At 40.9% G+C, this 27160-nt stretch overlaps 1 protein-coding gene across 3 annotated transcripts in view; it reads left to right on the forward strand.

Moving 5' to 3' along the window:
- Nucleotides 1-410: 410 nt before the first annotated feature.
- NBEA (neurobeachin) overlaps nucleotides 411-27160 on the forward strand; it is a 534050-nt gene continuing 507300 nt past the window's right edge. For all 3 annotated transcript variants that reach the window (XM_080377534.1, XM_080377536.1, XM_080377535.1), the window contains exon 1: nucleotides 411-25847. In XM_080377534.1, the coding sequence (XP_080233660.1) occupies nucleotides 25563-25847 (285 nt within the window). In that variant the 5' untranslated portion in view covers nucleotides 411-25562. The remainder of the gene's footprint in view (nucleotides 25848-27160) is intronic.

Consider the following 27160-nt stretch of genomic DNA (forward strand, 5'->3'; position numbering starts at 1 on the left):
AGGACTCTGGGTTTCTCTAATTTGGAGAGAAGGAGGCTGAGGGGCGACCTCATCGCTCTCTGCAGCTTCCTGAGGAGGGGAGGTGGGGAGGGAGGTGCTGAGCTCTTCTCCCGGGTATCCAGTGATGGGACATGTGGGAACGGTTCAAAGCTGTGCCAGGAGAGGTTTAGGCTGGACATTAGGAAGCATTTCTTTACCGAGAGGGTGGTCAGACACTGCAAAAGGCTTCCTAGATATGTAGTTGATGCCCCAAGCCTGTCAGTGTTTAAGAGATATTGGACAATACCCTTAATAATATGCTTTAAGTTTTGGTCAGCCCTGAAGTGGCCAGGCAGCTGGACTAGACAATCGTTCTAGGTCTCTTCCAACTGAAATGATCTGTTCTGTTCTGTTCTGTTCTGTTCTGTTCTGTTCTGCTCTGCTCTGCTCTGCTCTGCTCTGCTCTATTCTAAACAAACTTGTACACAGGCCAGTCCCTGACTTCCAACTCTGAGACCATGGATTAATTCTCACAAGTAGAAATTTCACTGGCTGTTTACACATATAATGCAAGCAACTGTAAGACAATTCATGAGGGATATAAACAAAAATAATCCCATACATAGTAAACTGCAAGGACCAAATTAAGTAAGGGATATTACATTCAGTACTCAAAAATTTCACCCACAGAATAAACAGTCATATAAAACGGTGGTGATATCAGAATGCACAGGGTGTTTAGGAATTAAAGGTAACACGGTATAAATTACAAATTACTTGCCCGTGTTGGCTTGATAGTAAACAAGTAAAGTGCCAGTTTTATATGCAAGAAAATCCAAAGGGAGTGGGTAAAGAAGAAAAACTCCATGCCTTTTATACCTATTGCTCTAAAAAAAAATATAGATCAGTGTTGTTTTATAGTTAAAAAGGTGTTTGACATTTTAAAAGGTATTTTATACCTCAAATGAAGTACAGATAGTTCTAAGTTTCATTTTATATCTCCAAGTCTCGAGAGACAAATTCTATTCTGATGTCACACAAAACTCCCAGTGTGCCTAAGCTCTTCCCCATTTATGTTCAAGACTGTGCAGCTATAAAGGATACTATAATTTTTTTTATTGCAAATAAAAACATTTATTCTAGGAAGCAATATTTGCACAGTGCTTATTATGACAGGATATATCTCTAATTGGTGTCTCTGGCAACATTTAAAACACAAATTCATTTATTCTACACTGTACCAAATCAAAATAATACTGAGTTTATCCAATTCAATACCAAATAAATACAGAATGAAGTAACAGTGCTATTTATTCCTATTTTATAATTCACTGAACCTAATCAATTACCTTTAACATATTTATAACAATTATAGAATAATGGTGGGTGGAGATCAAGGATATGATTTCAGTTGAGCTTAAATAGGTGAAACTGAAATCCAGATTTAAATTCCTCGAACTCTTGTGGTACTCAGATCCAAGCATTGCTTTGCACTGTTTTCTACGGATATAAAACCTGTAATATGATATGGTAAAGCAAGAAGTTTGATAGGGTTTGGGAGCTCTGTTGCAAATGAAAACCTCTTTCTTTCTTAGGCATTTGTCATGGTTTAACCACAGACAGCAGCTAAGCACCACACTGTTTTTCACTTGCTCCCCGCTCCGTGTCATGGAGGAGAGAATTGTAAGGGTTAAAGTGAGAAGATTTATAGGTTGAGATAAAGGCAGTTTAATAGGTAAAGCAAAAGCTGTGTGTGCAAGTGAAGGAAAATAAGGAATTAATTCACTACTTCTCATCAGCGCATAAGGCCTTAACTGTGTGGAAGTGTGGAAGCACTGCTCAGCAATAACTAAAACATCGGTGTGTTATCAGTACTGTTTTCATCACAAATGAAATCTCACAGAACAAATATTGCAGGCTCTATTTATTTATTTTTTTACTTTGAATTGTTGTTTTTACTACTCATATTTATTATGCTGACACATCTGCTGTCACACTCCTAAACAAGGAGTCCCTGCTGTCATCCTGCTCTTTATGGGAGGGACCCTCAATACACATAGTCTCAGAACTCTTGGCATGGAGACAAAACTTTGGGCAGTCCTTCACTTGTCAGATAAAACTTTTGAGCTCTCTTGAGGACCACCTTGCCGTGTACAGATGAGCCCTACCCAGGACAGAATGGAAATAATTTTCCAGCCTGCATTTGTTCAGATAACATTATTGTATTCACTTCAGTTTAAAAAAAGAACTTAACTGGTTTTGGTATTTTTAAGGGTGGGGAGGGGTGGGGGTGGGGGGGAGGAAAAGATCAGGCACGCAAATGAGATCTGCTTTAGCTAAATTCCTTCTTTTCAGCTCTTCTGGCTCTTCAGTGAGTGGTGGTGGATGAAGACAGTCTCTTCCCTCTGAAGTTCTCAGGGAATGTTGGGTTGATCAAGGATATTTCTCGCTGGGGACTCCCCATCAAAGAAAACCCTATACACTGCATGCTTCAGTTCATCAGGTTTGCACATTTGGCAGAATTGGTGTGGACTGTACTAGATATCTTAAGAAGCTACAAACAAGGAATGTTGGTGGTTTTCTGTAAATTTAATTTTGAGAGAAATAAAAGACCTCGTGGTGTATTTATGCCAATAAAGTATATGGTAAGAAAATGAAAGAAGACTAATTTTTAAATTGTTTTTCAGTTTTAGCATTCTGCTCCCACAGAAACCAGTTTTTCTTGATTATCAGGAACCAAGTAAGCAAAGACTACCCCTAACTGATGTCATTCAGGGCACTTACATCCTCTTTGGCAATAGTATAGTGCAAATAAAGCGTGGGCAAGGTTAACATTTTTGATGCATTAGAGTAAACTATAATTCCCAAATGACAGGTGAAGAAATTCTACATACCTGCACTTATTTTCAACTGTGTCTCAACTATAATTCAGAAAAGTAAAAAAAAAAATATCCTTAAAAGATCAGCTCACTAGATTAACTCTTTAGCTCTTACAAGAAACGCGTGTATATCAACAAGGTGGAACTTCATAGGCATGGCAAGGCAAATACGAAAGATTATTGACAACTAATTATCACAGGAACCTGTGGATTCAAGGAGTGCCCTTTAAACCTGTTACGGGTGCTGTGAGGCAAGAGATGCAATTACTGTTCTGCTCTTCACATCATTCTTTGTTGCTGAATTTACAGCGCGCAGCTTCTTTCCATGACTCTTTTCTTTACCTCTTCTCCTTGCAACACCTAGCAGTCTCCAGCCTTTACTTCCTGAGGGTGCTCAGTTGCTCTTCAGGAAAGGCATAATCTCCCTCCAAAACATCCTACCTGACCCACTCAATTTCTCCTTAAAATAAAATAACAGACTAAGCAAAATAATCAGGGAAGAGATCATACGCTATCTGCCACAGCTGAACATGTTGTTACTTGATATGAAGTAGGCGCACCCTGAACTTCTGTATGACAAAATATTGAAGATGGTAGAAGGGATGAATAGCAGATCATCTGTCATGTCTTTAAAGTTATTTTAACTAACGTCACATTTAACTCAACATTTTTACAAATAGGACCTATAATTTCTCTCCGTGCCCTCTCAGAAGGCCCACCCTCCAAATTTACATATTATTTACATATTTACATTCCATATTTACACCATGACTTTTATTTCTATTCCATTATAAGAAACCATAGAGAAATTGTGTAAATGGAGCCTGCAAAAGTATTTTACAGAGTGTTTAAATGTTCACAATAGTACTGAAAATGTATACAATAAGTACAACAGCTTTAATCTTATTGCTTAAAAAAAAATGAATCTCTCTTGTCCTCCTGGAAAATCAATGCCAAAAGTGCCAACGCTGTCCTTCCCTTCTTTCTTTTCTATGATCCAGTCTATCTGCTTTCAGCAGTAAGAACTGGATTCATCTCCTATCTTTGGATTTTTAGCTGGAATTCTAAGTGCTTGGTGGTGTACTGTGACCCTACTATGCCTCTGTAGTCAACAAAAAGAGTTATTTGCAGAGGTTGACCCAGAGCTTCAGTAGTCATTTCACTCTGTGTGGAATATAGAGGGATGTATGGACATTCAGCTTCTAGATAACTCAGTTAAGTCTCTAAAGTTAGGTGGCATTGATCCTTGACTGAGTCTTAAACCTTGTAGGAATAGAGGCAGTTTTCTGGTCCAAATAGTGTTAGTGAGAACAATCAGCAAAGCACACAGCAGCAAAGTGAAATTGGAGTATTAAAGGTCCTCTTTTTTTATGGTATTCCCCCAATTCCCTGTTACCTGCAAAAAACCCAAATTCAAGTCCTGTAGATATTTTGGTATTGAATGGAAGGAAAAAATAAATTTGCATTTGCCTGTATCTTAACTCTGTATTTTTCTGGTTATCATAGGGTTCTGATTTTGGTACACTCTGGAAGACCATAAGACCAGGAAACCTTAACTTGGCATCAGCAATGATTCTTGACACTGAATATAGACATCACGCAGAAAAAGAAGGATGAGCTTTTTTTTCATCCAGAACTGCCTTGACATCATTCAGAACAATTCATTCTCATCTTAACACTACAGAGATTTTAACAAAATTGCAAGACTTCAGAAATTAAAAACAAATTATTAAGAAGATGGTATGATAGGATTTTGTTGAAATATGACTTTTTCTGCAAGTATTGAAAAAGTGGAAATGTAACAGCATTTGGAAAATGCAGCAAAGTGTAAATACAGTGAATAGCTGAAGTTGTTTCAGAAGATTCTGACTTGGTGAAACAAAAGCTGCATAAAAAGAACATGATTGAACAGTGAGAACAAATAAATCATGAATAGTTCATTAGAAAGGGTGATGTATGTTTCATTGTGAATAATTCCAAATGTTTCTAGAAAGTAAGATAGGTGTAAGGAAACAGTTTCATATTAGGCATAGATCTCTTAACATGACTATTCAAAGTTGTTGAACATGCACAGCCATTGAGAGGTTAGAATGCTATACCTCTCTAAAATCCAGATTGTTTGCTTCAGGTCAGAGTAATCTGTTGTAGCTTTCGCAACCGAGCTAACTAAATTAAGCTAACTCATTGAGATGCCTAAATCAGAGCTAGTAACCACAGATGTTCTCCATAGCTCACGGACAGAAATAAGCATCTGCAATGAGGAGAACAACTCATCCTGAGGCATCTAAGGATCCCTGACAGTGTAATTAATGGTCTGGATGGTGCAGCAGAGTGTACCTTCAGCAAGACTGCAGATGACACCAAGCTGAGACAAGTGGCTGATACACCAGAGGCTTGTGCTGCTTTCCAGAGAAACATCGACAGGCTGGAGAAATGGGCTGACAGGAACCTCATCATGTTCAACAATGAGAAGTGCAAAGTCCTGCACCTGGGTAGAAACAACCTTAAGCACCAGTACACGCTGGGGGACACCTGGCTGGAAAGCAGCTTTGCAAAAAAGGACCAGGGGCTGCTGGTGGACACTTTGTTGGACATGAGCCAGTGATATGCCCTTGCTACAGAGGTGAATGGGTATCCTGGGATGCATTAGGAGGAGTGTTGCTAGCAGATTGAGGGAGGTGATCCTTCCCCTCAGCAATGATGAGGCCACATCTGGAGTGCTGTGTCTAGTTCTGGGCTTCCCAGTACAAGAGAGATATGAACATACAGGAGACAGTCTAGCAAAGGGTCATAAAGATGACTAAGGGACTGAAGCGAGTGACATGAGGAAAGGCTGAAAGAGCTGGAACTGTTCAGCCTGGAGAATAGAAGGCTCGAGGGGGGTGGGGGTGGGTGGGTGGATCTTATTAATGTATATAGATGTCTGAAGCTATGGTGTAAAGAAGATGGAGCCAGACTCTGTTTAGTGGTACCCAGAACCAGGACCAGAGGCAACAGCCCAAAATTGAAGCACGTGAACTTTCCTCTGAATATAAGGAAACACTTCTTCACTGTGAGAGTGACTGAGCCCTGGCACAGGTTGTCTAGGTTGTGGAGTATCCCTCCTTGGAGGAATTCAAAAGCCATCTGGACAGGGTCCTGGGCAACCAGCTCTAGGTGACCCTGCTTGAGCATGGGGTTATTTCCAGAGGTCTCTTCCAAGCTCAGCCATTCTGTGATTCTGTGAAGGAAGCTTACATATTCCACCCTCAAGAAAAGCTTTCTTCTCTCACTTGATTATGAAAAGATGGTGAATAGCCAAGTGTTAGGGGTTCAGCTTCTAGACATGTGAAGTTAGGTTAGATGACTGATGATTTTCACTCATAGTTACCTAAATACAGATTTAATTGCTTAACTAGTCAGCTTTTGGACATATAGGCATAAGCAAGCCCTTAAGAAGACTTCTGCATTTTATTAAATTTAATTTTCACCAGTTCAGTAAACTGTGTGAACAAGGTCCAAAATAGAAAGTGAAGATTATAAAACTTCCTATTCCATAAAGAGATGTTTGAATATCTTATCTGATCTGAGTTAATTTTTGTCTTATGGAAATGAATTCACAGGGGAAGAAAAAAAAAATACAGTGTAAGCACAGTAACTATAACATATTTGTCAACAAAAACGACTACATAATTGTAACATAATCTATCAAAAATTTTGACCCTTGCCTTATTCTTAGTAAATGTTATTTTCCTGTGGCTAATTTAGTTTCTAAGTGGAAATTTTGCAAACTGCCTTGAAGTACCTTAAAAAGAGTCAAACAAAAGCACATAGAAGTTAGTCAACACGAAGTCTAATTTTGCACTGGATTCTCTTCCTAAGGTATTTATTGGACCCACTCATTAAACTGTCATTACTTGAAGCTTATCAAACTAAGGCAAAATTACTATACATGTAAGTCTACTGAATTTTTAAAGTGCTTCCTCATTTTGTTCACGCAAACAGAATCAGATAGAGTAGAGAATCATAATTCCTCAGCTGAAAGTTACTATTCCCATTCTTTACACTCCTCAGCTAAAATACAGTCACTGTCATTGAGACAAAGAATCCTTCAAGGCTGGAAGTGACCACGGCATGTCTCAAGTCAAACTTTTTCTCAAAGCGGAGTCAACACTGAATTCAGAGTAACTTGCTCAGGGACTTACTCATAGCAGGTCCATGCTGACTGTTCTGAATTACCTCACCTTTCTCCATGTACTCAGAAGTGGCTTTCAAGCAGACATGCTTTACATTTTTCTCAGGGGACAACTTGAAGTCCTCTGGATTGTGCTTCTTGCCATTTGTGAGGACAGGACATTTGCTTTTCTCCCATCATCAGGAACCTCCCTGACCCAAACTCTATGACCATTCAGAGATGACAAAGCTACCGCCCTCTGCGTCCTCAGAGGCATCCCATTTTGTCCCATGGACTTTGATGGGTCAAGGTTTCTCAGGAGAACCCTCACTCAATTCTTTTCCTCTACTGTTATTTCCTCTCCTCCTTAAACCCTGACCCTAGGCACAAAAGCACAAACCTAGACTAAGACACCAGCAATTAGTTTCACAACTGTGCACACAATAACTGGAAATTGAAGGTAGGCAACTCTGTATCACTCGTACATTATCACAAGAATACATCTAATTATGTATTAAAGGTGGGGTTCTTCATTAAGTTTTGCCTTAGAGAGTGATCTAATTTTATTCAGGCACCTAAAGCTTAACTGTATAAAAGTGTAGTCATGGTAGTTTAAACCAAGTCCTCACAGGATCTGAAAAGCAGGGGGCAAAAAGGGAAGGCAGGTGCACCTGGGGGGGTGAAGAAAAGCCAGAAACACTCACCTCAGACTAAGCTGTCACAGAATGACCTACTCAGCTGAACGCCAGCGCCCTTGGCCATTTTTACAACCCGTGGTGACAGACATCTGCAATGAACAAGTCAAAACTCTAAACTAGAGCTAAAAAAATAAGTCTTCTGGGTGTTCTTGACTACAGAAGCAGCAAGGGCTGACTACCTTTGAGACAAACCATTGTCTCAAACAAACCTGATGAGTGTTGATTTCAACAGTAGTTTCAGCTTAATAACAGTCATAAGTGACCCACAAACAGACGTCTTAGTGCAATTCAGCGGACAGCGTGGATGGAATAGCATACAGTGAAGCTAGGACCTATTTCAGCCAGTACTGTCAGCCAAACAAGTGCTTGTCCAACTGCATCCTTGGCTGAGTAAAATTTAGATTGCTAAAGTCAGACCAGACAGATCCCATCTCTTATGTGTACACAAGGTAACCCTGGAAGTTCATATGTGTGACATATTTGAAGCTCTATCTTAAAAAAAAAAAAAGAAAAAAAAAAAGAAAAAAGACACTGCCAATGTTTTCTGTTATTTCTTTGTATGTTATGTGTAGATAACAAACTTGTGAGAGGTGTATTATAGCTAATGCTAAATTATTTTCAAATATAGACTTAAGAAGTTGGAACCCAAGATATGAGCATTTCCAGGTATGCACCAAATACATATTTACGGGCTAATACTCAAAGATTCATATCTTTTGGATGTGAATGTTGGCTTGTTATTCTATTTTCACTTCATCATTCATTTCAGCAAATTTTATTCTAAATCTAATCCTTTGGAGACAGTTTGGAGGAAATTAGTATTTGTTCTTGGTGGAAAAATAATAAACAGCATTTTTAAAATTCTGTGTTCATAAATACATATTTTGAGTATGTTGAGTTTTCTGTATAAGGAATTCCTAGTTTACTGTCCAAGTTTAACTTACCATTTTTGTCTCTGAAACTTTTAGACTCTGCTTTCTGCTAGATGTGCTGAAGTAGCTTAATAATTGAATAAATAAATGCATTAATTACTTATTTGTACAGTACCAGTTGATAAGAAATCAGTCAGTGTCATCCACGGATTTTCCACTTTGTTAAAAATTATCACGATAGTATTGACATTGAAAAGGAAGCAATATATATTACTGGGGTTTGTGAAATGAAGAGGTGAAAAAGGGTTGTTGTGCTGTTCCTGATGCTGCAGTTGATGATGGAATTTTCTTCCTGTTATAAATTATCTAGCTTGAGAATTTCTACTCTAGTGTCACTGAGAGAAATGTTAATGACTTTTCAAGCCCACTCTTATTTTTATGTCAGTGTGCTACCTAAGATCAAGGCACTCTCTTCAAATGTATTTAAGCTCATAAATTAAATCAGCTGGTGATCAATGCTTAATGTTTACATTGCAGACACCTCAAGATTCTTTAGCATCTAATTACATTTGTATTATCAGATTACTGTAGAAAAATTCTTGGACCAGCTTCTTATCCACAGCAACATATGTTATGACATTGATTTTGGTGGCATCCCATTGAAATGAGGACTTATTTGAACTAAGAATCTAACTCTTAATGGAAGAGAGGTTAAAGTTAGGGAAGAGGAGTACAGGGATGCCCTTTTGTCATTTTTATCTGAATTTATTTGCTTTTAAAAGATAGATTACAGAAGAAAACCTGTCAAGGTTAGTATTAACCTAACATGTGTTGGCCTGTTATGAATGAAGAAGCGTATTTAGGTGACAAGTGGCACAGCACCACCACCCAAGTTTCCATTAGGACCAGACTGTACATATGCATTTATAGCACAATTGCCAACATAAAAACTTAACATAAAGGTTCATGTTTTTTACATTTGCTTCATACCTTCAGTTTGAATATAAGAAAACAACAGTGAGGATATAGCGGAAATCCTCAGTCGCATAAGCAAGTCTTTCTTCCTTCTGTTTTCTTCTGGGTCTGTTAAAGGTGGTATTCCCACAGCAGTTCCAGAGATAAGATAAGATGAGAAATCCTGTTCTCACAAAGGATTATTTGTCTCATTATACCAGTGCATTGTTTGTTCTACACTTTGACTAAAAATGGTTATTTTAAAACTAGTGTTACTTATTTAGTAGTACTAAAGAACTGTAGTTTGAATCAGGGTCACATTGCATCTACTTTATTCAGACAACAGAAAATCAAATTTTCCTGGCTGTCCTAAAATCTAGTCAAAGAACAAAAACTATAATCAGACACTACGAAAACTGAAAACAAAGGGTGAATTTAGCAACAGTAACACCGACAGTAAAACATTATATAGCCACATGCACAAAGTCAGTGGTTCAGATTCATATTTATATTATGACTCTTTTTATAAATAAAAAGACATTAGCAAAGAACATAAAACTTCTTTGTTGCAATGTATATAAAAGCCATATAATAGTATGCATTTGTGCAAACCACATTAACATTTGGATTATGTGATAAACTGGAGTCATAAATCTGAAAAAAATCACAGTAGTAAATATGTACAAGCAAAGTAAGTTGAAAATTAATACAATATTTTTTATTCCAGTAAAAATTTTCAGCACTTTGATGGCAATGAATTCTGCACATTTTGGTAGAAATTTTTGCATTTAAAGGATTTTTATGTTAAATTCTTTCCTCAGTTATGTTGTGCCTAGACAAGTACATCACCTAAAGCACTATCATGAATAATTGTGACTCAAACATAGGCAATACTTGAAAATCTGTCCTTAAATTTATTTCTGATTGTTATGTAGAAAATATTATCTGCTTAGATATGACTAGTAATGCCTGAAAAGGCAAATAATCACTCACCTTGCAGTAACTGGTTCTGTGGGACACAGGGTTTACAAAGATTTCATTGTCTTGTGCATCTGTATCCCATGTGAGAAATGTAATTCCTTTCTAATAAACTAGTAAGAGGCACAGCAACTTTATGAGCTTCCCATTTTACTCAGTAATAAACACACCTTATTGTCAGTACGCCAGATTTGTGAAGACAGAACACAAGCTTGAGAAGCTTAGCTACAATTATATGAATAAGACTTAGCTTTTTAACACAGTGGAAACTTAGTGAGTTGCAAGCAGTGTCTTATTTGCGGAGATGAATAAGAAGCCTACTGCAGTATTAACAGAAAGAGTTACCTATCAAATCAGGCATCTAAGTATTACACAATAGCACAATGTGGTATCAAACTACAGATGGAACAGAACATTGTAGTTACAAATGTCAATCAGTTTTCAGAAAGATTGAAGCAGAGATTATGTGAGTTCAGTCCATATAAATTGTCACACATTCTGAGATATTCTTCATCATTAAAATGTGGCATGTACATTTGTCATTTAAAACCCACTCAGACTCTTTGAAGGTACCTGCTGTTCTGAAAATGCAAAAACCAGTTTTGGTGGACATGTAGTTGTGGGTCTAATCGAGACCACTCCAGTAGGAAGAAAGTCAGTATAAACATCCCAATAATACAAGGCTGTGCTTTGGCTTGAGAAGGAGGTCTAGGAAAAGAAACTGAGGAAGGGATACATTAATTTGAGGGTAAATCAGCTGCAGTGGAGAACGTAAGCTGAATGCTTTCATGGAAACCTATCTAGTGGGAGTCAATATGAGCTCAGGAATTACTTTACTTTCTAGTATCTAAGCCACATGGAAAGTAAACTTCAAGAAAAGGGATGAACAAAACAGGTACTGAGGATCTACTAGACCAGGAATGTCATATGGAGCATGAGAAGTACAAGTAGAAATTTCAGTCCTTTAAGCAACCTTGATAAATAGACCTTGACCAACTACTGAATGAACAATAGTGTTCTGCCTATCAGTATAGCGTATCTACATCACAGGCCATATAAATTGTTTTTATGCTACAGTGTGAGGATGGGAAATTTGGAAACCAGAGAACCAGTCCGAAGGAATAAAAGAGAAAATAGAAATCATGATTTCATGCTGTAAAATCTCATCTTGAAAATTATTTCTGAAGAATGATTTAAAAAAACCTGCAGTGTTTGGATTATCTGACAGCAGCTGGGACTTTTGAATTTGTCAAGTTCCTGCACCATGGAACTGACAAACACTTTCAACTGTGATGCCACCTTTTTAGAGAACAATGGTTATTTGTACTCTGTCCAAGATACTATATATCAAGTGTATCTATTTTACATACAGCTACATAAAATGAGCCAGGGACCATTTTCTGGCTCTGAGGTCAACGTTTCAGCTTCAAAATGTTGCACATCTAAACCTCATATTGAACCTTACATAGATCTATTTAACACACAAGTTAACACCCTTTAAACACCTGAATGAGTCCAATCTGTGAGGTGGTACACTGAAGACTGAGCTTGTCACTCACAGGAAAGATTGAGTTCATTTTACATCAGAGATAAAAGAAGATAGAGAGGACACTACTTTTCATATTCTATGCAGACAGTTGTGCTGTCATTACTCAATTTTCTGCTAACAATCTATTTAAAAGCATATGTAAACCTCTTCTTAATCTGAAAGGTTTTGGACCTTTGGTTCCTAGTTGCAAAAATAGTGGCCCAGCCACCAGGCTGGAACAATAAGGTAGTGGGACAACATTAATCCTTCCTGCTGGACCTTCATCTAGAAAGAAGTGCAAAATTGATGGGAAGGCAGAAAACAAAAGAGCTTGACTTTCCAGTTCATAGGGAAGGGAGCTCCCAAGAAGGCAGAGCCCCAGAGCTGCCAAAGAGAACTTCATGGTAAATGGAGATGCTTACTGCGTGGGCCCAATTTAAGTTCTTATTTAAACACACTCTCTTAGTCGTGGTTTCATATTGGTCAGCTCTAGGCTGTTCTTCATACAGGATATGAGAACACTTCCCACCTCTGGAGGCAATTATATGCAGGGGTAGTTGCCTCAAAAAAACAAAACAAAACAAAACAAAAAACCCAAACAAAAAAAAACACCAAAAAAACCCCAACAACAAAAACGAACAGAGAAAGAGAAGTACCTCAGATCTTCCATGTCAAGATTTGTTAGGCAATTTCTTTTCTGTGCAGAAAGACAGAGCCCACAGACAACCCAAACCATACTGCTGTAATCACTCGACTTAATGGCAGGCTGAGAACAACACAAAATTTGTCAGTGGAACTGTCCAATCAGACCATTTCTGCAAATACACAGGAAAAAAAGACTAGACAAAGGTGTGTGTCCCACCATGCAGTACTTTTGCTGAGAATGAAAATGGATGCTGAAACTGAATTATATTCTTGGGACACCCACAACTTCTTTGGGCAACCTCTTCCAGTGCCTCATAGTAAAAAATGTCTTCCTTATATCTAATCTAAATCTATTATCTTTCAGTTCAAAGCCATTACCTCTTGTCCTATCACTATGTGCCCTTGTAAAGAGTCCCTCTTCAGCTTTCTTGTAGGCCCCCTTTATGTACTGGAAGGCCGCTCTAAGGTATTCCCAGAGCCTTCACTTCTCCAGGCTGAACCCCAACTCTCTCAGCCTCCCTTTGTAGGATCATAGGGGGAAGCTGTGATAAGCATCTATTACAGACTGCCTCAACAAGAACACAAGTTAGACAAAGCTTTCTTTGAACATCAGAAAAAAACCTCATGATTGTAGGCCCAGGTTCTCGTGGTGGGGGAGTGTCTTTAAGCACTCCAATATCTGCCTGAAGGGTAGCATGGTGGTGTGTAAGCAATCTAAGAGTTTTCTGGAGTCCTCTGAAGACAGTCTTTTGACACAGGTGATACACAAGATTAATAACAAAGGTAATCTGCTGAGTGTTCTAATAAGGAAAGAAAAACTGATTGGTGATATGAATATCAATGCAAGATTTGGCTGCAGTGACCATGTGATGATGGGAATTCAAGATCTAGAGAGAATCAATGAAGGCAGGTAGCAGAAAAAGACCTTTGATCTCAAAGCAGAGTTTGGCTTATTCAGGGATTTGTCTGGCAGGATCCTATCAGAGGCTACCCTGAAAAGGAGACCAAGAAAGCTGATTGATCTTCAAGGGCATCTTCCTCAAAATGCAAGAACAGCTCCATCATGGTGTACGAGAATTTAATCAGATATAGAAGGCCAATCTGACTTAATGGGGAACTCTTGATTGGTCTCAAATGCAAAATAGCAAGTGTACAGAAGACGGAAGCAGGGAAAAGCTATCCAGGAGGATTACAGAGACACTGCTTGAATGTGCAGGGAATGAACCGGGAAAGCAAAAGCTCAGTTGGGACTCAAATCGGCAAAGCATCGGAAGGGTCACAAGGACTTTCATAGGTAAAACAAAGGAAGAGTAAGAAAAATTTGGACCTGTTGCTAAGAAGTTGAGGGACTAGTGACAAAAGATACAGAAAATGCTGAAGTACTCAGTGCTTTCTTTGCCTCAGTCTTTACTGGCAAAATCTGCTTCCAGGTCCCTGGCACTAGTGGCAGAGCGTGCAGGAGTCAAGTGCTACCCATGGTAGAGAAAGAGTGAGTTGGTGATAATTTAAGCAAGCTGGACATACACATGCATCCAGTACTGAGAGTTGGCCAGTGTCATTGCAGGGATGCCTGATATCATCTTTGAATGGTTATGGTGATCAGGGGAAATTCCTGATGACTGGAATAACACAAAGGTCACAATAATCTTCAAGAAGGTTGAGAAAGACAATTGTAGGAACAGGCCAGTCAGCCTCACATCAGTCCCCAGGAAAATTGTGGAGCAAGTCCATATGGAAATAATTTTCTGGCACATGAAGGAGATGAACATGATTAGGAACAGCCAGTGTGGATTTATCAAAGCAAGACATGTCTGACCAACCTGATTGCCTTCTGTAGATAAGGGGAGAACACTAAATGTTGTTTTTACCTTGGCTTTAGCAAAGCTTTTGATATAATCTCCCATAGCATCTTGGTAGACAGGAGATAGAGGTACTAGATGGGTGTACTACAAAATGCATGCAGAGCTGGCAGCCATCAGCAGCTGAAAGCCCATCTGGCAGTTGATTATTAGTGGCACTCCTCAAGGGTGAATGCTTGGGGTGATTGTAGGGAAGCAGTGAAAGCCCACTGCTCCACAGGGGTGGGGATCCAGGAGCTGAATGCAACAACACAAGCAGCAGGGCAGAGGGCTTGGTGGTAAGAACCCAGTCCCACAGTACCTAAACAAGGCAAGTGGGGTCTGGCTGTGGTAGCCAGGGTCAGACATCATCCAGTGATCGCAAGGCAAGTCTGTAGTGGCAAGGCACAGCCAAGGTTAAGCCAGGAAATCATTCCACAACTCAGGGTCCAAGCCTGGATCAGCAGGGCCCATGACCAGGTACGGGTGTGGCTGCCATGCAATGGGAGCTGTAGCTCAGGTGGGGGCCAAACAGTTGAGCTGTAGCTTAAAGCAGCTCCCAAGAGAAACGCATCAGCTTTTGATGAGGCCTTCCTGCAGAACTGTCTGGGATCACTCTGCCCAAGACCACCAAAGGAAAGGGGACAGCCCTTTGTTGTGCTATCCCTAAGTTTGCCCTGAGCCCAGAAAGCCAGATCTCCAGGAGGGAGGATGCTCTTGGGGCCCTTGTATTGATGCTGTTTAATGTCTTTATTAAAGACCAGAATGACAGGATGGAGTACACTCTCAGTTTTGTGAATGATATCACTGAGAGGACCAGTTGATAAGGTAGAGGGCTGGGCTGCCATGTGGAGGGACCTCAAAAGGGAGAGAAACAGGCTGGCGGTCCTGCCAGGGAAAAGTAACTGGCAGCAAGGCAGGCAGAGGCAGACCTCACTAACAAGGATCCAGAATGCTGAGTCATTAAATCCAGGTCAGGATCGGGTCTGGACACAGCAAACAGGTCCAGCTCCAAACTAGTGATTACCTCAAAAGCCTGCAGTGACAAGGCAGGTCTGATGCCATGTTAGGTAGGTCCAAAGGCAAAGCAGAGGATCTGGGCCAGGGTCAGGATCAAGAGGGTACAGGATCAGGCACAGATGTAGATGCCATACAACTGCAATGTAGCACAGGCAGGGGCCAACAGTACAGCCTCAACTTAAAAGCAATTCCCAAGGGAACAGAGGGGCATGCCCTCACTTCTGTCTTGCTTCCCAACAGCTCTTACCAGCGAAGGAGCTGACCTTGGACTGAGCCAGCTAGACTGCTTAACTCAGCAAACTAAATTACTAGAAAGGGGAGAATGTGCTTAGGAACCTGACCTCATCTTATGAAATTCAGCAAAGGCAAATGCAAAATCCAGCATCTGGGATAGCATATTGTAATGGCACAGACCAACTATCTAGAAAGCAGATCCGTAGAAAAGGCGCTAGGGTTACCTAAAGGACAAGAAGATACACATGAATAAGCACTGCACTGCTGCAGCAATGCAAGCTTAAACACAAATCAGGTTGCATTAGTAAGAACATAGCCAGTGGGTTAGCTGAAGTGCTTGCTCTCCTTTAGCTGGTACTTGTGAGGCTGCATTTGGAGAACTGTGTCAAGTTTGGGGCTCCCCAGTGTAAGAAAGACATTGACAACTGGCAGAGTGAGTCCAGCGGAGGCCCTCAAGATGGTTAGAGAAAGAGAGCACATGACATACAAGTTGAGGCTGTGAGCACTGGGCTTGCTTATTTTGAATTGAGGAAGGCTAGGTGACAGCTAACTGCTGTCTTCCAACATGCAATAGGTGGAAAAGGAGTAGATGGAGCCAGACTTCTTGGATATTCACAGTGAAAATGAGATGCAATGAACAAAAGTTGCAGGAGTGCAAATAATTACAAGGGGGGGAAAAAAGTCACTGTGAGTATGGCCAAATATTGGAAGATTCCCAGACAGGCTGTAAAATCTTCAACTCTGGAGATATTCAAAACTTGACTGGAGAAGGTTCCTCAACCAAAGTTCAATGTTGGATCTAACTTCAAAGTTTACCCTGCTTAAGGCCTCACAGTGTCCAGGGCTGGGGAGTCAGAGAAGGGGAAAATTAGGCCAGGTCAACTTCCAAGGACTGTGCCAGCCTGAACTATGTCATGCATCTCACTGTCAGCCCAGCTTTTAGGATGTCTGAGAACATACTTTGAAAGCAAGACATGGAAACATGGTCTGTATGTAACTTCCATTATAAGGTTATAGTGAACCTATATATACTGTTCATTATAATGAAGAACGACTTACTGTCCACATGGAAAATAGTGCTGTGTGTGCTTCTGCAAGGGTGACTAAGGTTTGATACTATATAATAATGTCATTAATGATCTGGATGATGGAATAGTGTGTGCTTATTAAATCTGCAAACAACACTAGGCTGGAAGCAACTGTGTGTACATTGGAGGACAAGATTAGAATTCAAAATGATCCTGATGAACTGTAGGAATGGCTTGAGAAAAACAGGATGTTATTGAACAGACACAAGTGCGAGGCATTACTTTCAGAAGGCATACTAAATTGCACAAATACAGGACGTGGCTCATCCAGCTTGTTTGTACTTCTGCAGAACAGGATCCAGCGGCAACAGAGGATCACAAGTTGAATAAGAGTCAAGAGTGTCATGTTGCAGCAATAAAAGCAAACAACACTGGCATTTTTTCTTTAAAAGGTGTAGCCTGCAAGACACGTGAAATAATCTTTCCACTCTACACAGTACTATAAAGTCTCAGCTGTAGTAGCCAGTGCAGTTTTAAGCAGTACTTCCTGAAAGATGTAGCATAATTAACTCAAGATGATGACCTTAAACATAAACCCTACTGAAATTCTGATGACAGGGTAATTTTGACTTACTTTCTTGGGGCAACTGTAAACATCCAGAAATACATAATTTTCCCTGCTATGTGCCATATCCCTTCTTTTACAGTCACAGATCAAAATGAGTAAGCCAACATCAATAAAATATCCTGAAAGGTAATCCTAAAGCAGGGAAAAAATAAATAAGGCTTGGAACTTGAGGAAGAAGTATGTCATAGCTCTTTCTTCTCTAGAGGATAGATAGTGGGTTTTGGGGTTTTGGGTTTGGTGTGTTTTTTGTTGTTTTTTAGGGTTTTTTTTTTTGGGGGGGGGCGGGACAATGACACAGAAAACAAAATAATTATCCTGATTAACACATTCTTTTCATTTTAGTGCAAGCAAACAAAACAAGCAACTAAATAAATCCCTTTGGATAAATACTGCACTTACTTTGACTCGTGAAACTTCTCTGAAGTCAGTTGCTTTTCTGGAATATAATGAATATATTTATTTGGTGTTTGGGTGTTTTAAAAAAACATTTCTGTTACAGATATAATAGCTAAATATATAATTTAGGGAGATAATCATAGAATCATTGAATCACAGAACAGCCCAGGCTCAAAGGGACCTCCAAAGATCATCTGGTCCAAACTTTCATGGGAAAGAGAGCCTAGATGAGATTATCTAACACCCTGCCCAATCACATCTTGAAAACCTCCAGTGATGGAGATCCCAGAACATCCCTAGGGAGGTTGTTCCAATGAATGATTGTTCCTTCTTATGTCGACTCTCCCAGTGCAACTTGTATTTACTGCCCCTTGTCTTCTCCATGTAGCTCTTTGTGAAGAGAGTCTCCATCCTCTTTGTAGCTGCCCTTTAAGTACTGGAATACTGCAGTGAGCCTCGCCCCCAGCCACTGCCAAGCCTTCTCTTCTCCACAGAGAAAAGACCTAACTCCTTCAGCCATTTCTCACAGGGCAGGTTCTCCATTCTCCAGCCCTTTGATCATCTTTGTGGCCCTCCTTGGGACCCTCTCCACTCTGTCCACATCTTTCTTGAGTTGTGAGGACTGAAACTGGACACAGTATTCTGGGTGCTAACAAGTGCTGAACAGATTAGGAAAAAAAAGTGATGAGTAGAGTGCGAAATAACATCAAATAATACTCATAGTTACTGTAGATTCCTGTTGATAATATCAATGATATTTCAGTAAACTGTTGAGTATTTGCTGATAGTAAAATAAAATAATAAATTCTATATTATAATATTTTAAAAATAATAAAATCAAACACATACTTTGTTGGCACAAACTAGGCTATCGATTTTAATTGATCTTCCTTCCATTGATCTCTATTCCTCGGTGTATTGTAAATGTTAAGTCCTTAAAGTTAAAATTTAATGGTATCTGTTTAGGAAAATGCTTCTAATGAGTTATGACAGCTTGCGATCTTTTTTGTCTGCTGTTGTTGGTCGTTCTGTGGTATATAGACAAAGTGTGTGACCAGCATCTATTCTGTCTAAGCATTTATGTGGTTCCAAGTAGTTGAAGTATAATCATGCAGAAGCATATAAAATAAACATTGTTTGCCAATTACTTATGGGGGTTTTTGTCAACAAATAGAAATGTATAATAGCAATGATTAGTTTGTTGTATTATTGCAGAGAATGTTTCCACCAAAACTTAATTTCCATCATAAATTATTGTATAGAAACACATTAAAAGAATAATGCCAGAAGTAACAATAATTTAGCTCATACATATGGAACTTAATGCTTGCTTGTTGTATCATTTTTAAGACATCTGAATTAATTTTGTAAGAGATACATTTTTTTTAACTCTAATTAGAATTTGAAATTTCTATGAAAAAATATTTTTTGTTAAAAACTGTACATGGATATCTAGTTGTAAAAAGTGTCTTGGACTAACAATGGCAATTATGCACTGATTTCTTTGTGAATTGGCAACACTGTAACGAGCATCTGAAGATAGTTCTTAAAGTTAGCTGGCAGCTTGTCATGCTGTATGTAAATGGAGCGCTTAACAAAGAGTAGGGAATATATAGAGAGGAGAGACCTACATGATTTTTCTCAAGATCCTTCCTGTTGCCTAGAAAATAGATTTTTTATGGGTCCTCATGTTACCGCATTGCCATTGTGCGAGAGCCAACAATATAGACTGAAGTATTACAGATCAAGACAAGATAGCAATAACAACAAAAAAAATCAGTTATGGAGAGAACCAACAAAGAGGTCAATATTAATAACTGACCTTCATAACAATTGACCTAATAGTAACTTCAAAAAAATTACTGTATTTATTACGGTACTGAAAAGGCTCTCATGGTTACATTTGTAAAAATAAAAAAGATGATAATAAAATGGTTGAATTGATTAAGCAGCTCAAACTCATGGTTTTAAAGCAAGATTTGTGAATCAATCACAGAATAAACCCTTTCAAAGCAAGAACATAAGAGCTATGCATTACCATTACAAATTGTGCTATTTTCTGTAATATCATGTCTAATATGAACCCTGCTATTTACATCTAGGCATATTTACTATGATTATACCATAATGAAGGCAATTAAGCAAAAAAAAAAAAAAAAAGACAAATTGAATACATATTTTCATTTAAAAGTAAGACATATTTTAAGTGGATCTGGTTACTGTTTAACTACTTCTCAGACTACTACAGCTTTTTACTCTAAATTTACATTTAATGAATTCTTCCTAGTAGTATTTACAACCATGAGAACAAAATGTCTATATTATTTTTTCTGCTGAGTGTAAAAAACAGAGAGAAATTTAATTTTAATAACATAAACATATAGATATTAACTACATCTTTTAAAAATTACAACTGAATTATTTGGATAACCAACTGCAATACAAATCAAAATAACTTAGTGAAGTCATACTGGTTTCACTGGCTTCACTGTGATTGAAATGTTCATAAACTCACTTGGAAGGCCTGTTACAGTATTTCTGAAATTGCACAGGGTATAAGAAAACATGCCTCTGCAAATACATTAAAGGTATTTTTTCATGCAGGTTTGTTTTTTCTCTTTTAAGACTAAAGAAAAGGAATTATAGAAAAACCAGGTAACAATCATTTTCAGTTAAGAGTAGCAAGAAAATTTTAACCTCAGTTCTCTTACTTCTGCTTTAACGCACCCTGTCGTGTGTAAGTTTAAAAACACTGAATGGAACTATTTGGTGCAATACATATGCACAGCAGGGTAAGTTTAGATGCTGTGATGGCCTTTTAGTTTGTATTTCCTAGCTTTTATTTTATACTTATAAGAAATCCTGGTTTTCAAGAGAAAGGGGCTAGCAGCACTTCCTGAACTTGGCACGGGAACAAATCACATTATCCTTACTCATGAGAATAGTCTAATTAAACACAACAGGAGTCCTCATATGGACATGGTAAAACAAGCAGTATTTTGATGCCACAGTGGCAGATAAATGAAAATTCTGTAACTCTTTCAAACATGGTCCAGTCCTGATCTACATCATTTCACTACTAAAAAAACCCAAACCCTAACTGCTAAGATTTAGTGTAAATATATGCCTGTACAAAGCAGTCTCTATTCACTTAAGTAGTTCTGTTATTTCTAGCCAAGAGTCTGTCTTGTAAAACATGTTTTTCCAAGCTTTCTCTAGTTGAATGACTATATAATCTTTTTACCCAAAAAAAATCAAGTAGTATTGCTACAATTTATTTTACAACTGAAATAAAAATTGAGCTGAAACTTTAAACAAGTATTTGTTAGCGTTTCTTTCTCCCCCATTTGTTTTTTCGAAGTATATGAGCATGGATACATCTCTCTTTCTTTTGTTTTTGAAATTATGTTTGAGACCACCTTCTGGCATTTATGCAGAATGGATGCTGACAAAATTTGAAGAATACCATAAAAGAAACCTCCCATCACCTATTACAGGTGAAACAAAGCTATGGTCTGGGAGCAAAGGCATTACTTGCTCTCATTTCAGTGGGGAGCAATTGTGAAAGGTACAGGAAGGGACAAGACCAGATTCTGGCTTCAGCCTTGTCTTTGTGAAGGATAAAGGAGCTCTTAACATCCTTCCACACAGCCTCCTGCCACAGAGCCTCCTGTCTGGGCCTGTGTCGATGACTGATCTTGCAAGCTGAACTGAAAATGGTTACAATTATGCAAATATTGGGATTTGCTAATACAGAACACCTTGCTGGACTAGGATTCAACTAGCCAGCTCAGGAATGAAACTGTTGCTGACAAATTCACAGTTTTTGTACAGAATATGTCAATATCAAGGAGATGAGACAAACATGATTTTTAAGGAAAATAATTAATCATGTTCTGTAGCATTTCTAGTGCATGTACTCTTATTTTAATTTTCAATCTGATGAGGTGTTAAAATGGAAGCAAATGATCACCAGAGCTGCAATTACTACAAGGACGATATTACTGTTACAAATCTGTTGTTCTTTCAAAATGCCAGTGTCACAATAACGTTCACAAGTTGATGAATGGCTCACCTCAATGAAAGTTTGCCTATCAAAACCAACCACTGTTGATTAGAAAAGATAATTACTTCTTAAGAGTGTTCCAGCTTAAAAAAATAAAGAGAACACGGTTTTGTAAAAATTTGTAAAACAAAGTATGAGTTTAATAACTAAAGTAAGTCTCTGCTATGAAACACAATGTTGGGAATTCACCTTTTAATAAAAAGGTTTTTTCCTATACTACGTATAGTATAATATGTGATTTCAGCAAAGGAAATGACAGTCAGCCAGTTCAAGTCCTAAAGTGGAAATCATATAACCAAGGATTTCACAAATACAACTTGTAAACAAACTCACAATTGCAACTTCATCAGAAATTCAATGCAGAGGAATGCATTGGTAGTTGTATATGGAACAGCTGTAGTCAAGAATTACCCCAGCATTTGGGTACATGTGTAAATCATTGAGTCTTCCATGAAGAGTAATATGACGTATAGAACAGATAATAAAACATATCAAACCATATTTTATCCCACTTTTCTAGAGAAAGTAGGTTTATGTGGTTGTGCTATTGGTCCATCTGTTCCATCAGAAAGATGAACGAGTCACTGACAAACTGTAAACAAATTTAATAATCCATCTCAAAGTTACAAAGTTATTTGAGGATTCGTAAAAGTTGGTAAGTGGATAGAGATCTAAATATATACATATATAAAAATACAAATATATATCTATATTAGATCTAAATACATATATAATAGAAAACCAATTATAACTCAGCTTCCAACTCGTTCAACAGGCAGCAGCCATATGCTAAATCAGAACAGGAAAATTGGTCAACCTATCAGCCAACATGAAGCTTCCAGCCAACCATACTATTTGTAGCAACATGCATCACCATATAGATGTGGATATGGGAATAATTAAAAGGAGAACTGCTGGGTGTTAGCTCCTAAGGGTGTTAAAATTTTTAGTGACTGTTACAGAGTTCTAGGCTTAGGTTTCAGTTTTTTGAAAAAGGTCAAGTATTCATGAACTTTCAAAAATACTTACATGTATAATTAAATACTTATGTTTACACAAACTTGAGGACCTTCAGACCGTAAGAGGTTACCTGGATGCCAGATAGGATCATTAAGAACATGAAATATTACTTTCTGAAATACAGATGAACAGTTTGGGTCAACCAAAGCTGAACATTTGCATAATTGGATCATTTGTAGACTGGAACTGTAATTTAACATACCTATATAGTCGAAGTTTTACCTTTTGAATTGGCTTTTTTTGTTTGTTTGTTTTTTATGGGAAATGGGGCAACGTAAGAGAAGTAATAGAACCTTTCACTGACATTTATAATTTGAGGATTTTTGCTTAGGTTTTTCTGGATAATGTTTTTAACAGGACCTACTTCAGCCAAGGATAGAAAAAGCAAGTGTAATTTGAAACACACTGTTCCATCAGCTCATCATTATCCACTAGCTGGAAGTTATCATGCCCAGAACTCACCCTGTGATACATAAGAGCTTCTCATCCACTACAGTTGAAAGTCTTCCCAGTTACCTCACTGAACACCCCTCTTCAGGAGTTTAAACTACGATGGCCCGACTGTAGTAAAGCAGTTAAGCACGTGTATTCAGTTTTGCTAGTTCTGCTACAGGGCTGGTGGGAATGGAACCCTTGGTCCCTCCACGAATATACAAAATTGAAAGAGATGTTTACTCTGAGCCATGCAAGGTTGCTCAGGGATGGTGGCAAACTAAAGGAATTTTCTTCCATGAAAACTTTGTGCTTTCTTATCCCCTACAAGCAACCTTTTAGGTTTTCTCCCCATCTTTTGCAGCTTTCTGAAATAATGTTGGTTCCGTGATTCCCAGCTAACCCCAGTCATGTCTATGCATCTGGACTATGCACACTGTTAAGTACCTATGGACCTCTCAAACGTGATTGTTATGTATTTACAATGACGTAAAGCTAATGCTTCTCATAGTATAGAGCAGAGGTCTTCTCTTGGTGGAGCCTAAAGCAGCTGCAGTAATCCCGAGAACATAGTGATCAAGTCCTGCTGATTCATTGTGTTTATGCAGTTTATTATTTAAAGCTACATATAAGGAAGACTGGCGTTCCAGCCAAATTCCCAAATTTGGGGTTACAGAAAAGACAGGATGAATGGTATTTTAAGACCGGGGGGCAAGATCTGTTGTAAAATTCAACTTTGAGATGACAGTCACTACAAAGACAAGGTAGAAGATGTTTTTTGAACAGGGATGGATTGTCTCCAGCACATGCAGAGCAAATACATACAATTGTACTCCACAAACATTTGAATAATTTGAGCCTCCTAAGAGCATCAGAGGTTTCTCAGATATAATACTGGAGGGGCTTGGAAAAATGCTCATTGCCATGAAGCACCACTGAAGCGAAGGGGCTCTGTAAAACTGCTGTTGGCTGGACATCTCTGTACGTACCACCACCACCGAGAACCAGGCGTTCAAGTATTAACAAGAACTTTGGAAAGCACCCCTCTCCTTCAGCCAGCAGCACGTAGGCTCTCGGGCTGGCAGACCCCACGGTTTCCCCTGTCCCTCCCTATGCTCAAGGGGATCACAGCTCAGGAGCCCCTGCACAACCCCAGCCACCCTCACCCAAACCTGGCCACTCGCTAACACTAAAGCCACTGAAGAAACCGACTGCGAGAGGTGCCAGCCCAGCCACTCCTCACTGAACCGCGTGGGACCGCGGTGGGAAAGGCACGGCGGAGGCCACAGGGGATGGCCACGGCGGCAACCGCCCGGGGAGCCCAGCAGGCCCTGCTCCGGCTGCCGGCCGGAGCGCTGCTGGGCCCCTCACCGGCAGGCTCCAGCGCCAGGCCAGCGGGAACACCTCCCGCCGACGGCGGCCCGCGGCTGGCAGCGGGCGCCCACCGCCGCGGCCCCGCCTGTAGCCCCGCAGGCCACCCGAGTGGCTGCGCGGCGGCCCGGCCCGGCCCGCCCCGCCCGCAGGGGGCGCCCGAGGGCAGCGGGGCGAGGCCGGGCGCTGGGCCGGGGGGCGGCCCCGCGTCGAAGCGGGCGGGCGCCACCCTGTCACTTCGGGCGGCGTTGCGTAACCTCCCGGGAGCGAGCGGGCGGGCGGGGCCGGGCGGCAATCCCGGCGGGAGGCGGCGGCCCCGTGCCTCAGCGCGGCCCTTCTCGCCGCGGCGGCAGCAGCGCGGCTCCCGTGCACCTGCTCACCTGTCTCCCGGCCGGCTGGGGGGCCCCGGCCCGGCCACTCCCCCCGACGGGCTCGGCGCAGGCGCCCTAGCGGCTACCGCAGGCAGGGGGCGGCAACATGGCGGCGTGAGCGGCGGCGGTTTCGGCTCCACAACAACAGCAGCAGCAGCAGCGGCGATCGCTCGCGCCGCCGTCAGCCCCGCGCGCCGCTTGTCCCCGCCGGGCCGCGCCGCGCTCGGCGGCGCCCGCTGCTCCTGCCCCGCGGCGGGGAGGCGGCCGCGGCCGGGCAGCCTTCGGCTAACGGGGCATCGGCGCCCATAATAATCCCTCATTATAGCGGAGCGGGGGAGCGGCTCCTGGGACGGTGCCTGCGCCTCGGGCCGGCTCCCTGCGGCCCCGCCGGGTGCGACTGCGGTGGATGCGAGGCTTGGCCCGGCCGGGCGGGGAGGCGGCGGCGGCAGGTGCCGGTAACGGCGGGGGGTAAATGGCGAGCGAGAAGCCGGTGTCGGGGCCGGACCCGCAGCCCGCGGGACTCATCTCCGTCGGGGCCGGCGGTGGAGGCGGAGGCGGCGGCAGCAGCAGCAGCAGCAGCGTCGCGGTGATGGGGGAGCTGAGGGCGTCGGGCTCCGGGTCCGTGGTGCTGCCCGCGGGGATGATTAACCCGTCGGTGCCGATCCGCAACATCCGGATGAAATTCGCCGTCCTCATCGGACTCATCCAGGTCGGGGAGGTCAGCAACCGGGACATCGTGGAGACGGTGCTGAACCTGGTAAGCGGCCCGGCACCCCGCCCCGGTGACGCCCCGGCGGGCAGAGGGCCCCTGGGCACCGGTTCCCGCAGCCCACCTCCTCCCGGGGCTGCGCCCTGCGCCCCCCGCCCCTGTGCAGCCCGAAAGGGACCTTCATTTTCCCAGCCCCTGCGTCCCTCCGACACGTACGGCCCTTCTCCGACCATCTTTCCATCCCAAACTCCTCTAGTGCCTTCCTCTCCCTCCTCCTCGATACCTCGACCCGCTCCTCTGGCGCGTGTGGCAGCAGCAGCCCCCTGGGCGCTCCCTGAACTCCAGGCAGGACCCTGCCTGGCACGGGCAGGCCGCTGTCCCCCTACCCACTGCCTGCTCCTGCACAACCGGAGTGTGGGCAATTCACGGTGTAAAAAACGAGATTAATTTGCAGTTTGGGGTTCTGGATGCTGCCTGATAACCTGGAGGCTTCCTCACTGGAGAAAGAGTGGCGTGTCTGTAGTATCTGTTTTTAATGGGAAAACATTTTATAAAAAAAAAAAAAAAAGCAGACCGAGCTGGTACCTTTTTATAGTGGTTGAAGCATGTGAAGGATTTAACCCTGTTAGCTCAGAGCTAGTTGAGTATTTTATGTAGACGGGGTAGGAGGAGGGAGATCTTTGAAAGGATTTAATATGCTTCAACGTCTGTAATAGTTAGTTGTATTGCAGTATTGTATTGGGTTCCTCATGTCTTAATAATCCGCCGTACTTTCCAAAACACATTCTTGTCCGCAAAGTGAGTGCTGTTGCTAATTTTATTTAAGGTCTGTGCCCTGCGAGATAACTGTTTTACACCAGTAAATAGCTTGAAAGGGAGAGAAGATGCTAAAATGTAGCTCCTTAGTCATCTGCTCACTTCATGGAGTGAAAGAGTTACTGCAGGACTGTATGACTTAATGTTTTTGCGCTACCTACACCAAAGCCTGAGGAACCTACAAAAGCCAAACGAGTGGATCTAAAAATGAATCACTTTCAATTATGTGCAATTTGGTGCTGCTCCTGAATGCAAGATTTGCTGCAGCAGAGCTTTTAAAGCAGTTCAGTCAATGAAATATCCTCAATTTTTGCATGTAAAATAGCGTAGAATAATGACTGCTCAAAACTGAATGGCAATTAATTGAAAATGCCTTTGTTTCAAATGAGTTTAATGCTTCTAACCTCCACTCATTTTGTACAAAGTCGTGTAAAAAAATATTTTGTTTCAGACACTTTAAAAGGATGTATTCTTCTGTTTGACAGTTATTTGCATTTGACCTAGCACAGACTGAATGGAAAAGCTGCAGCATGCAGGGAAAGACA

This window comes from Falco punctatus (assembly GCF_963210335.1).
Source record: "Falco punctatus genome assembly, chromosome: 2".
In the NCBI taxonomy this organism is placed as follows: Eukaryota; Metazoa; Chordata; class Aves; order Falconiformes; family Falconidae; genus Falco; species Falco punctatus.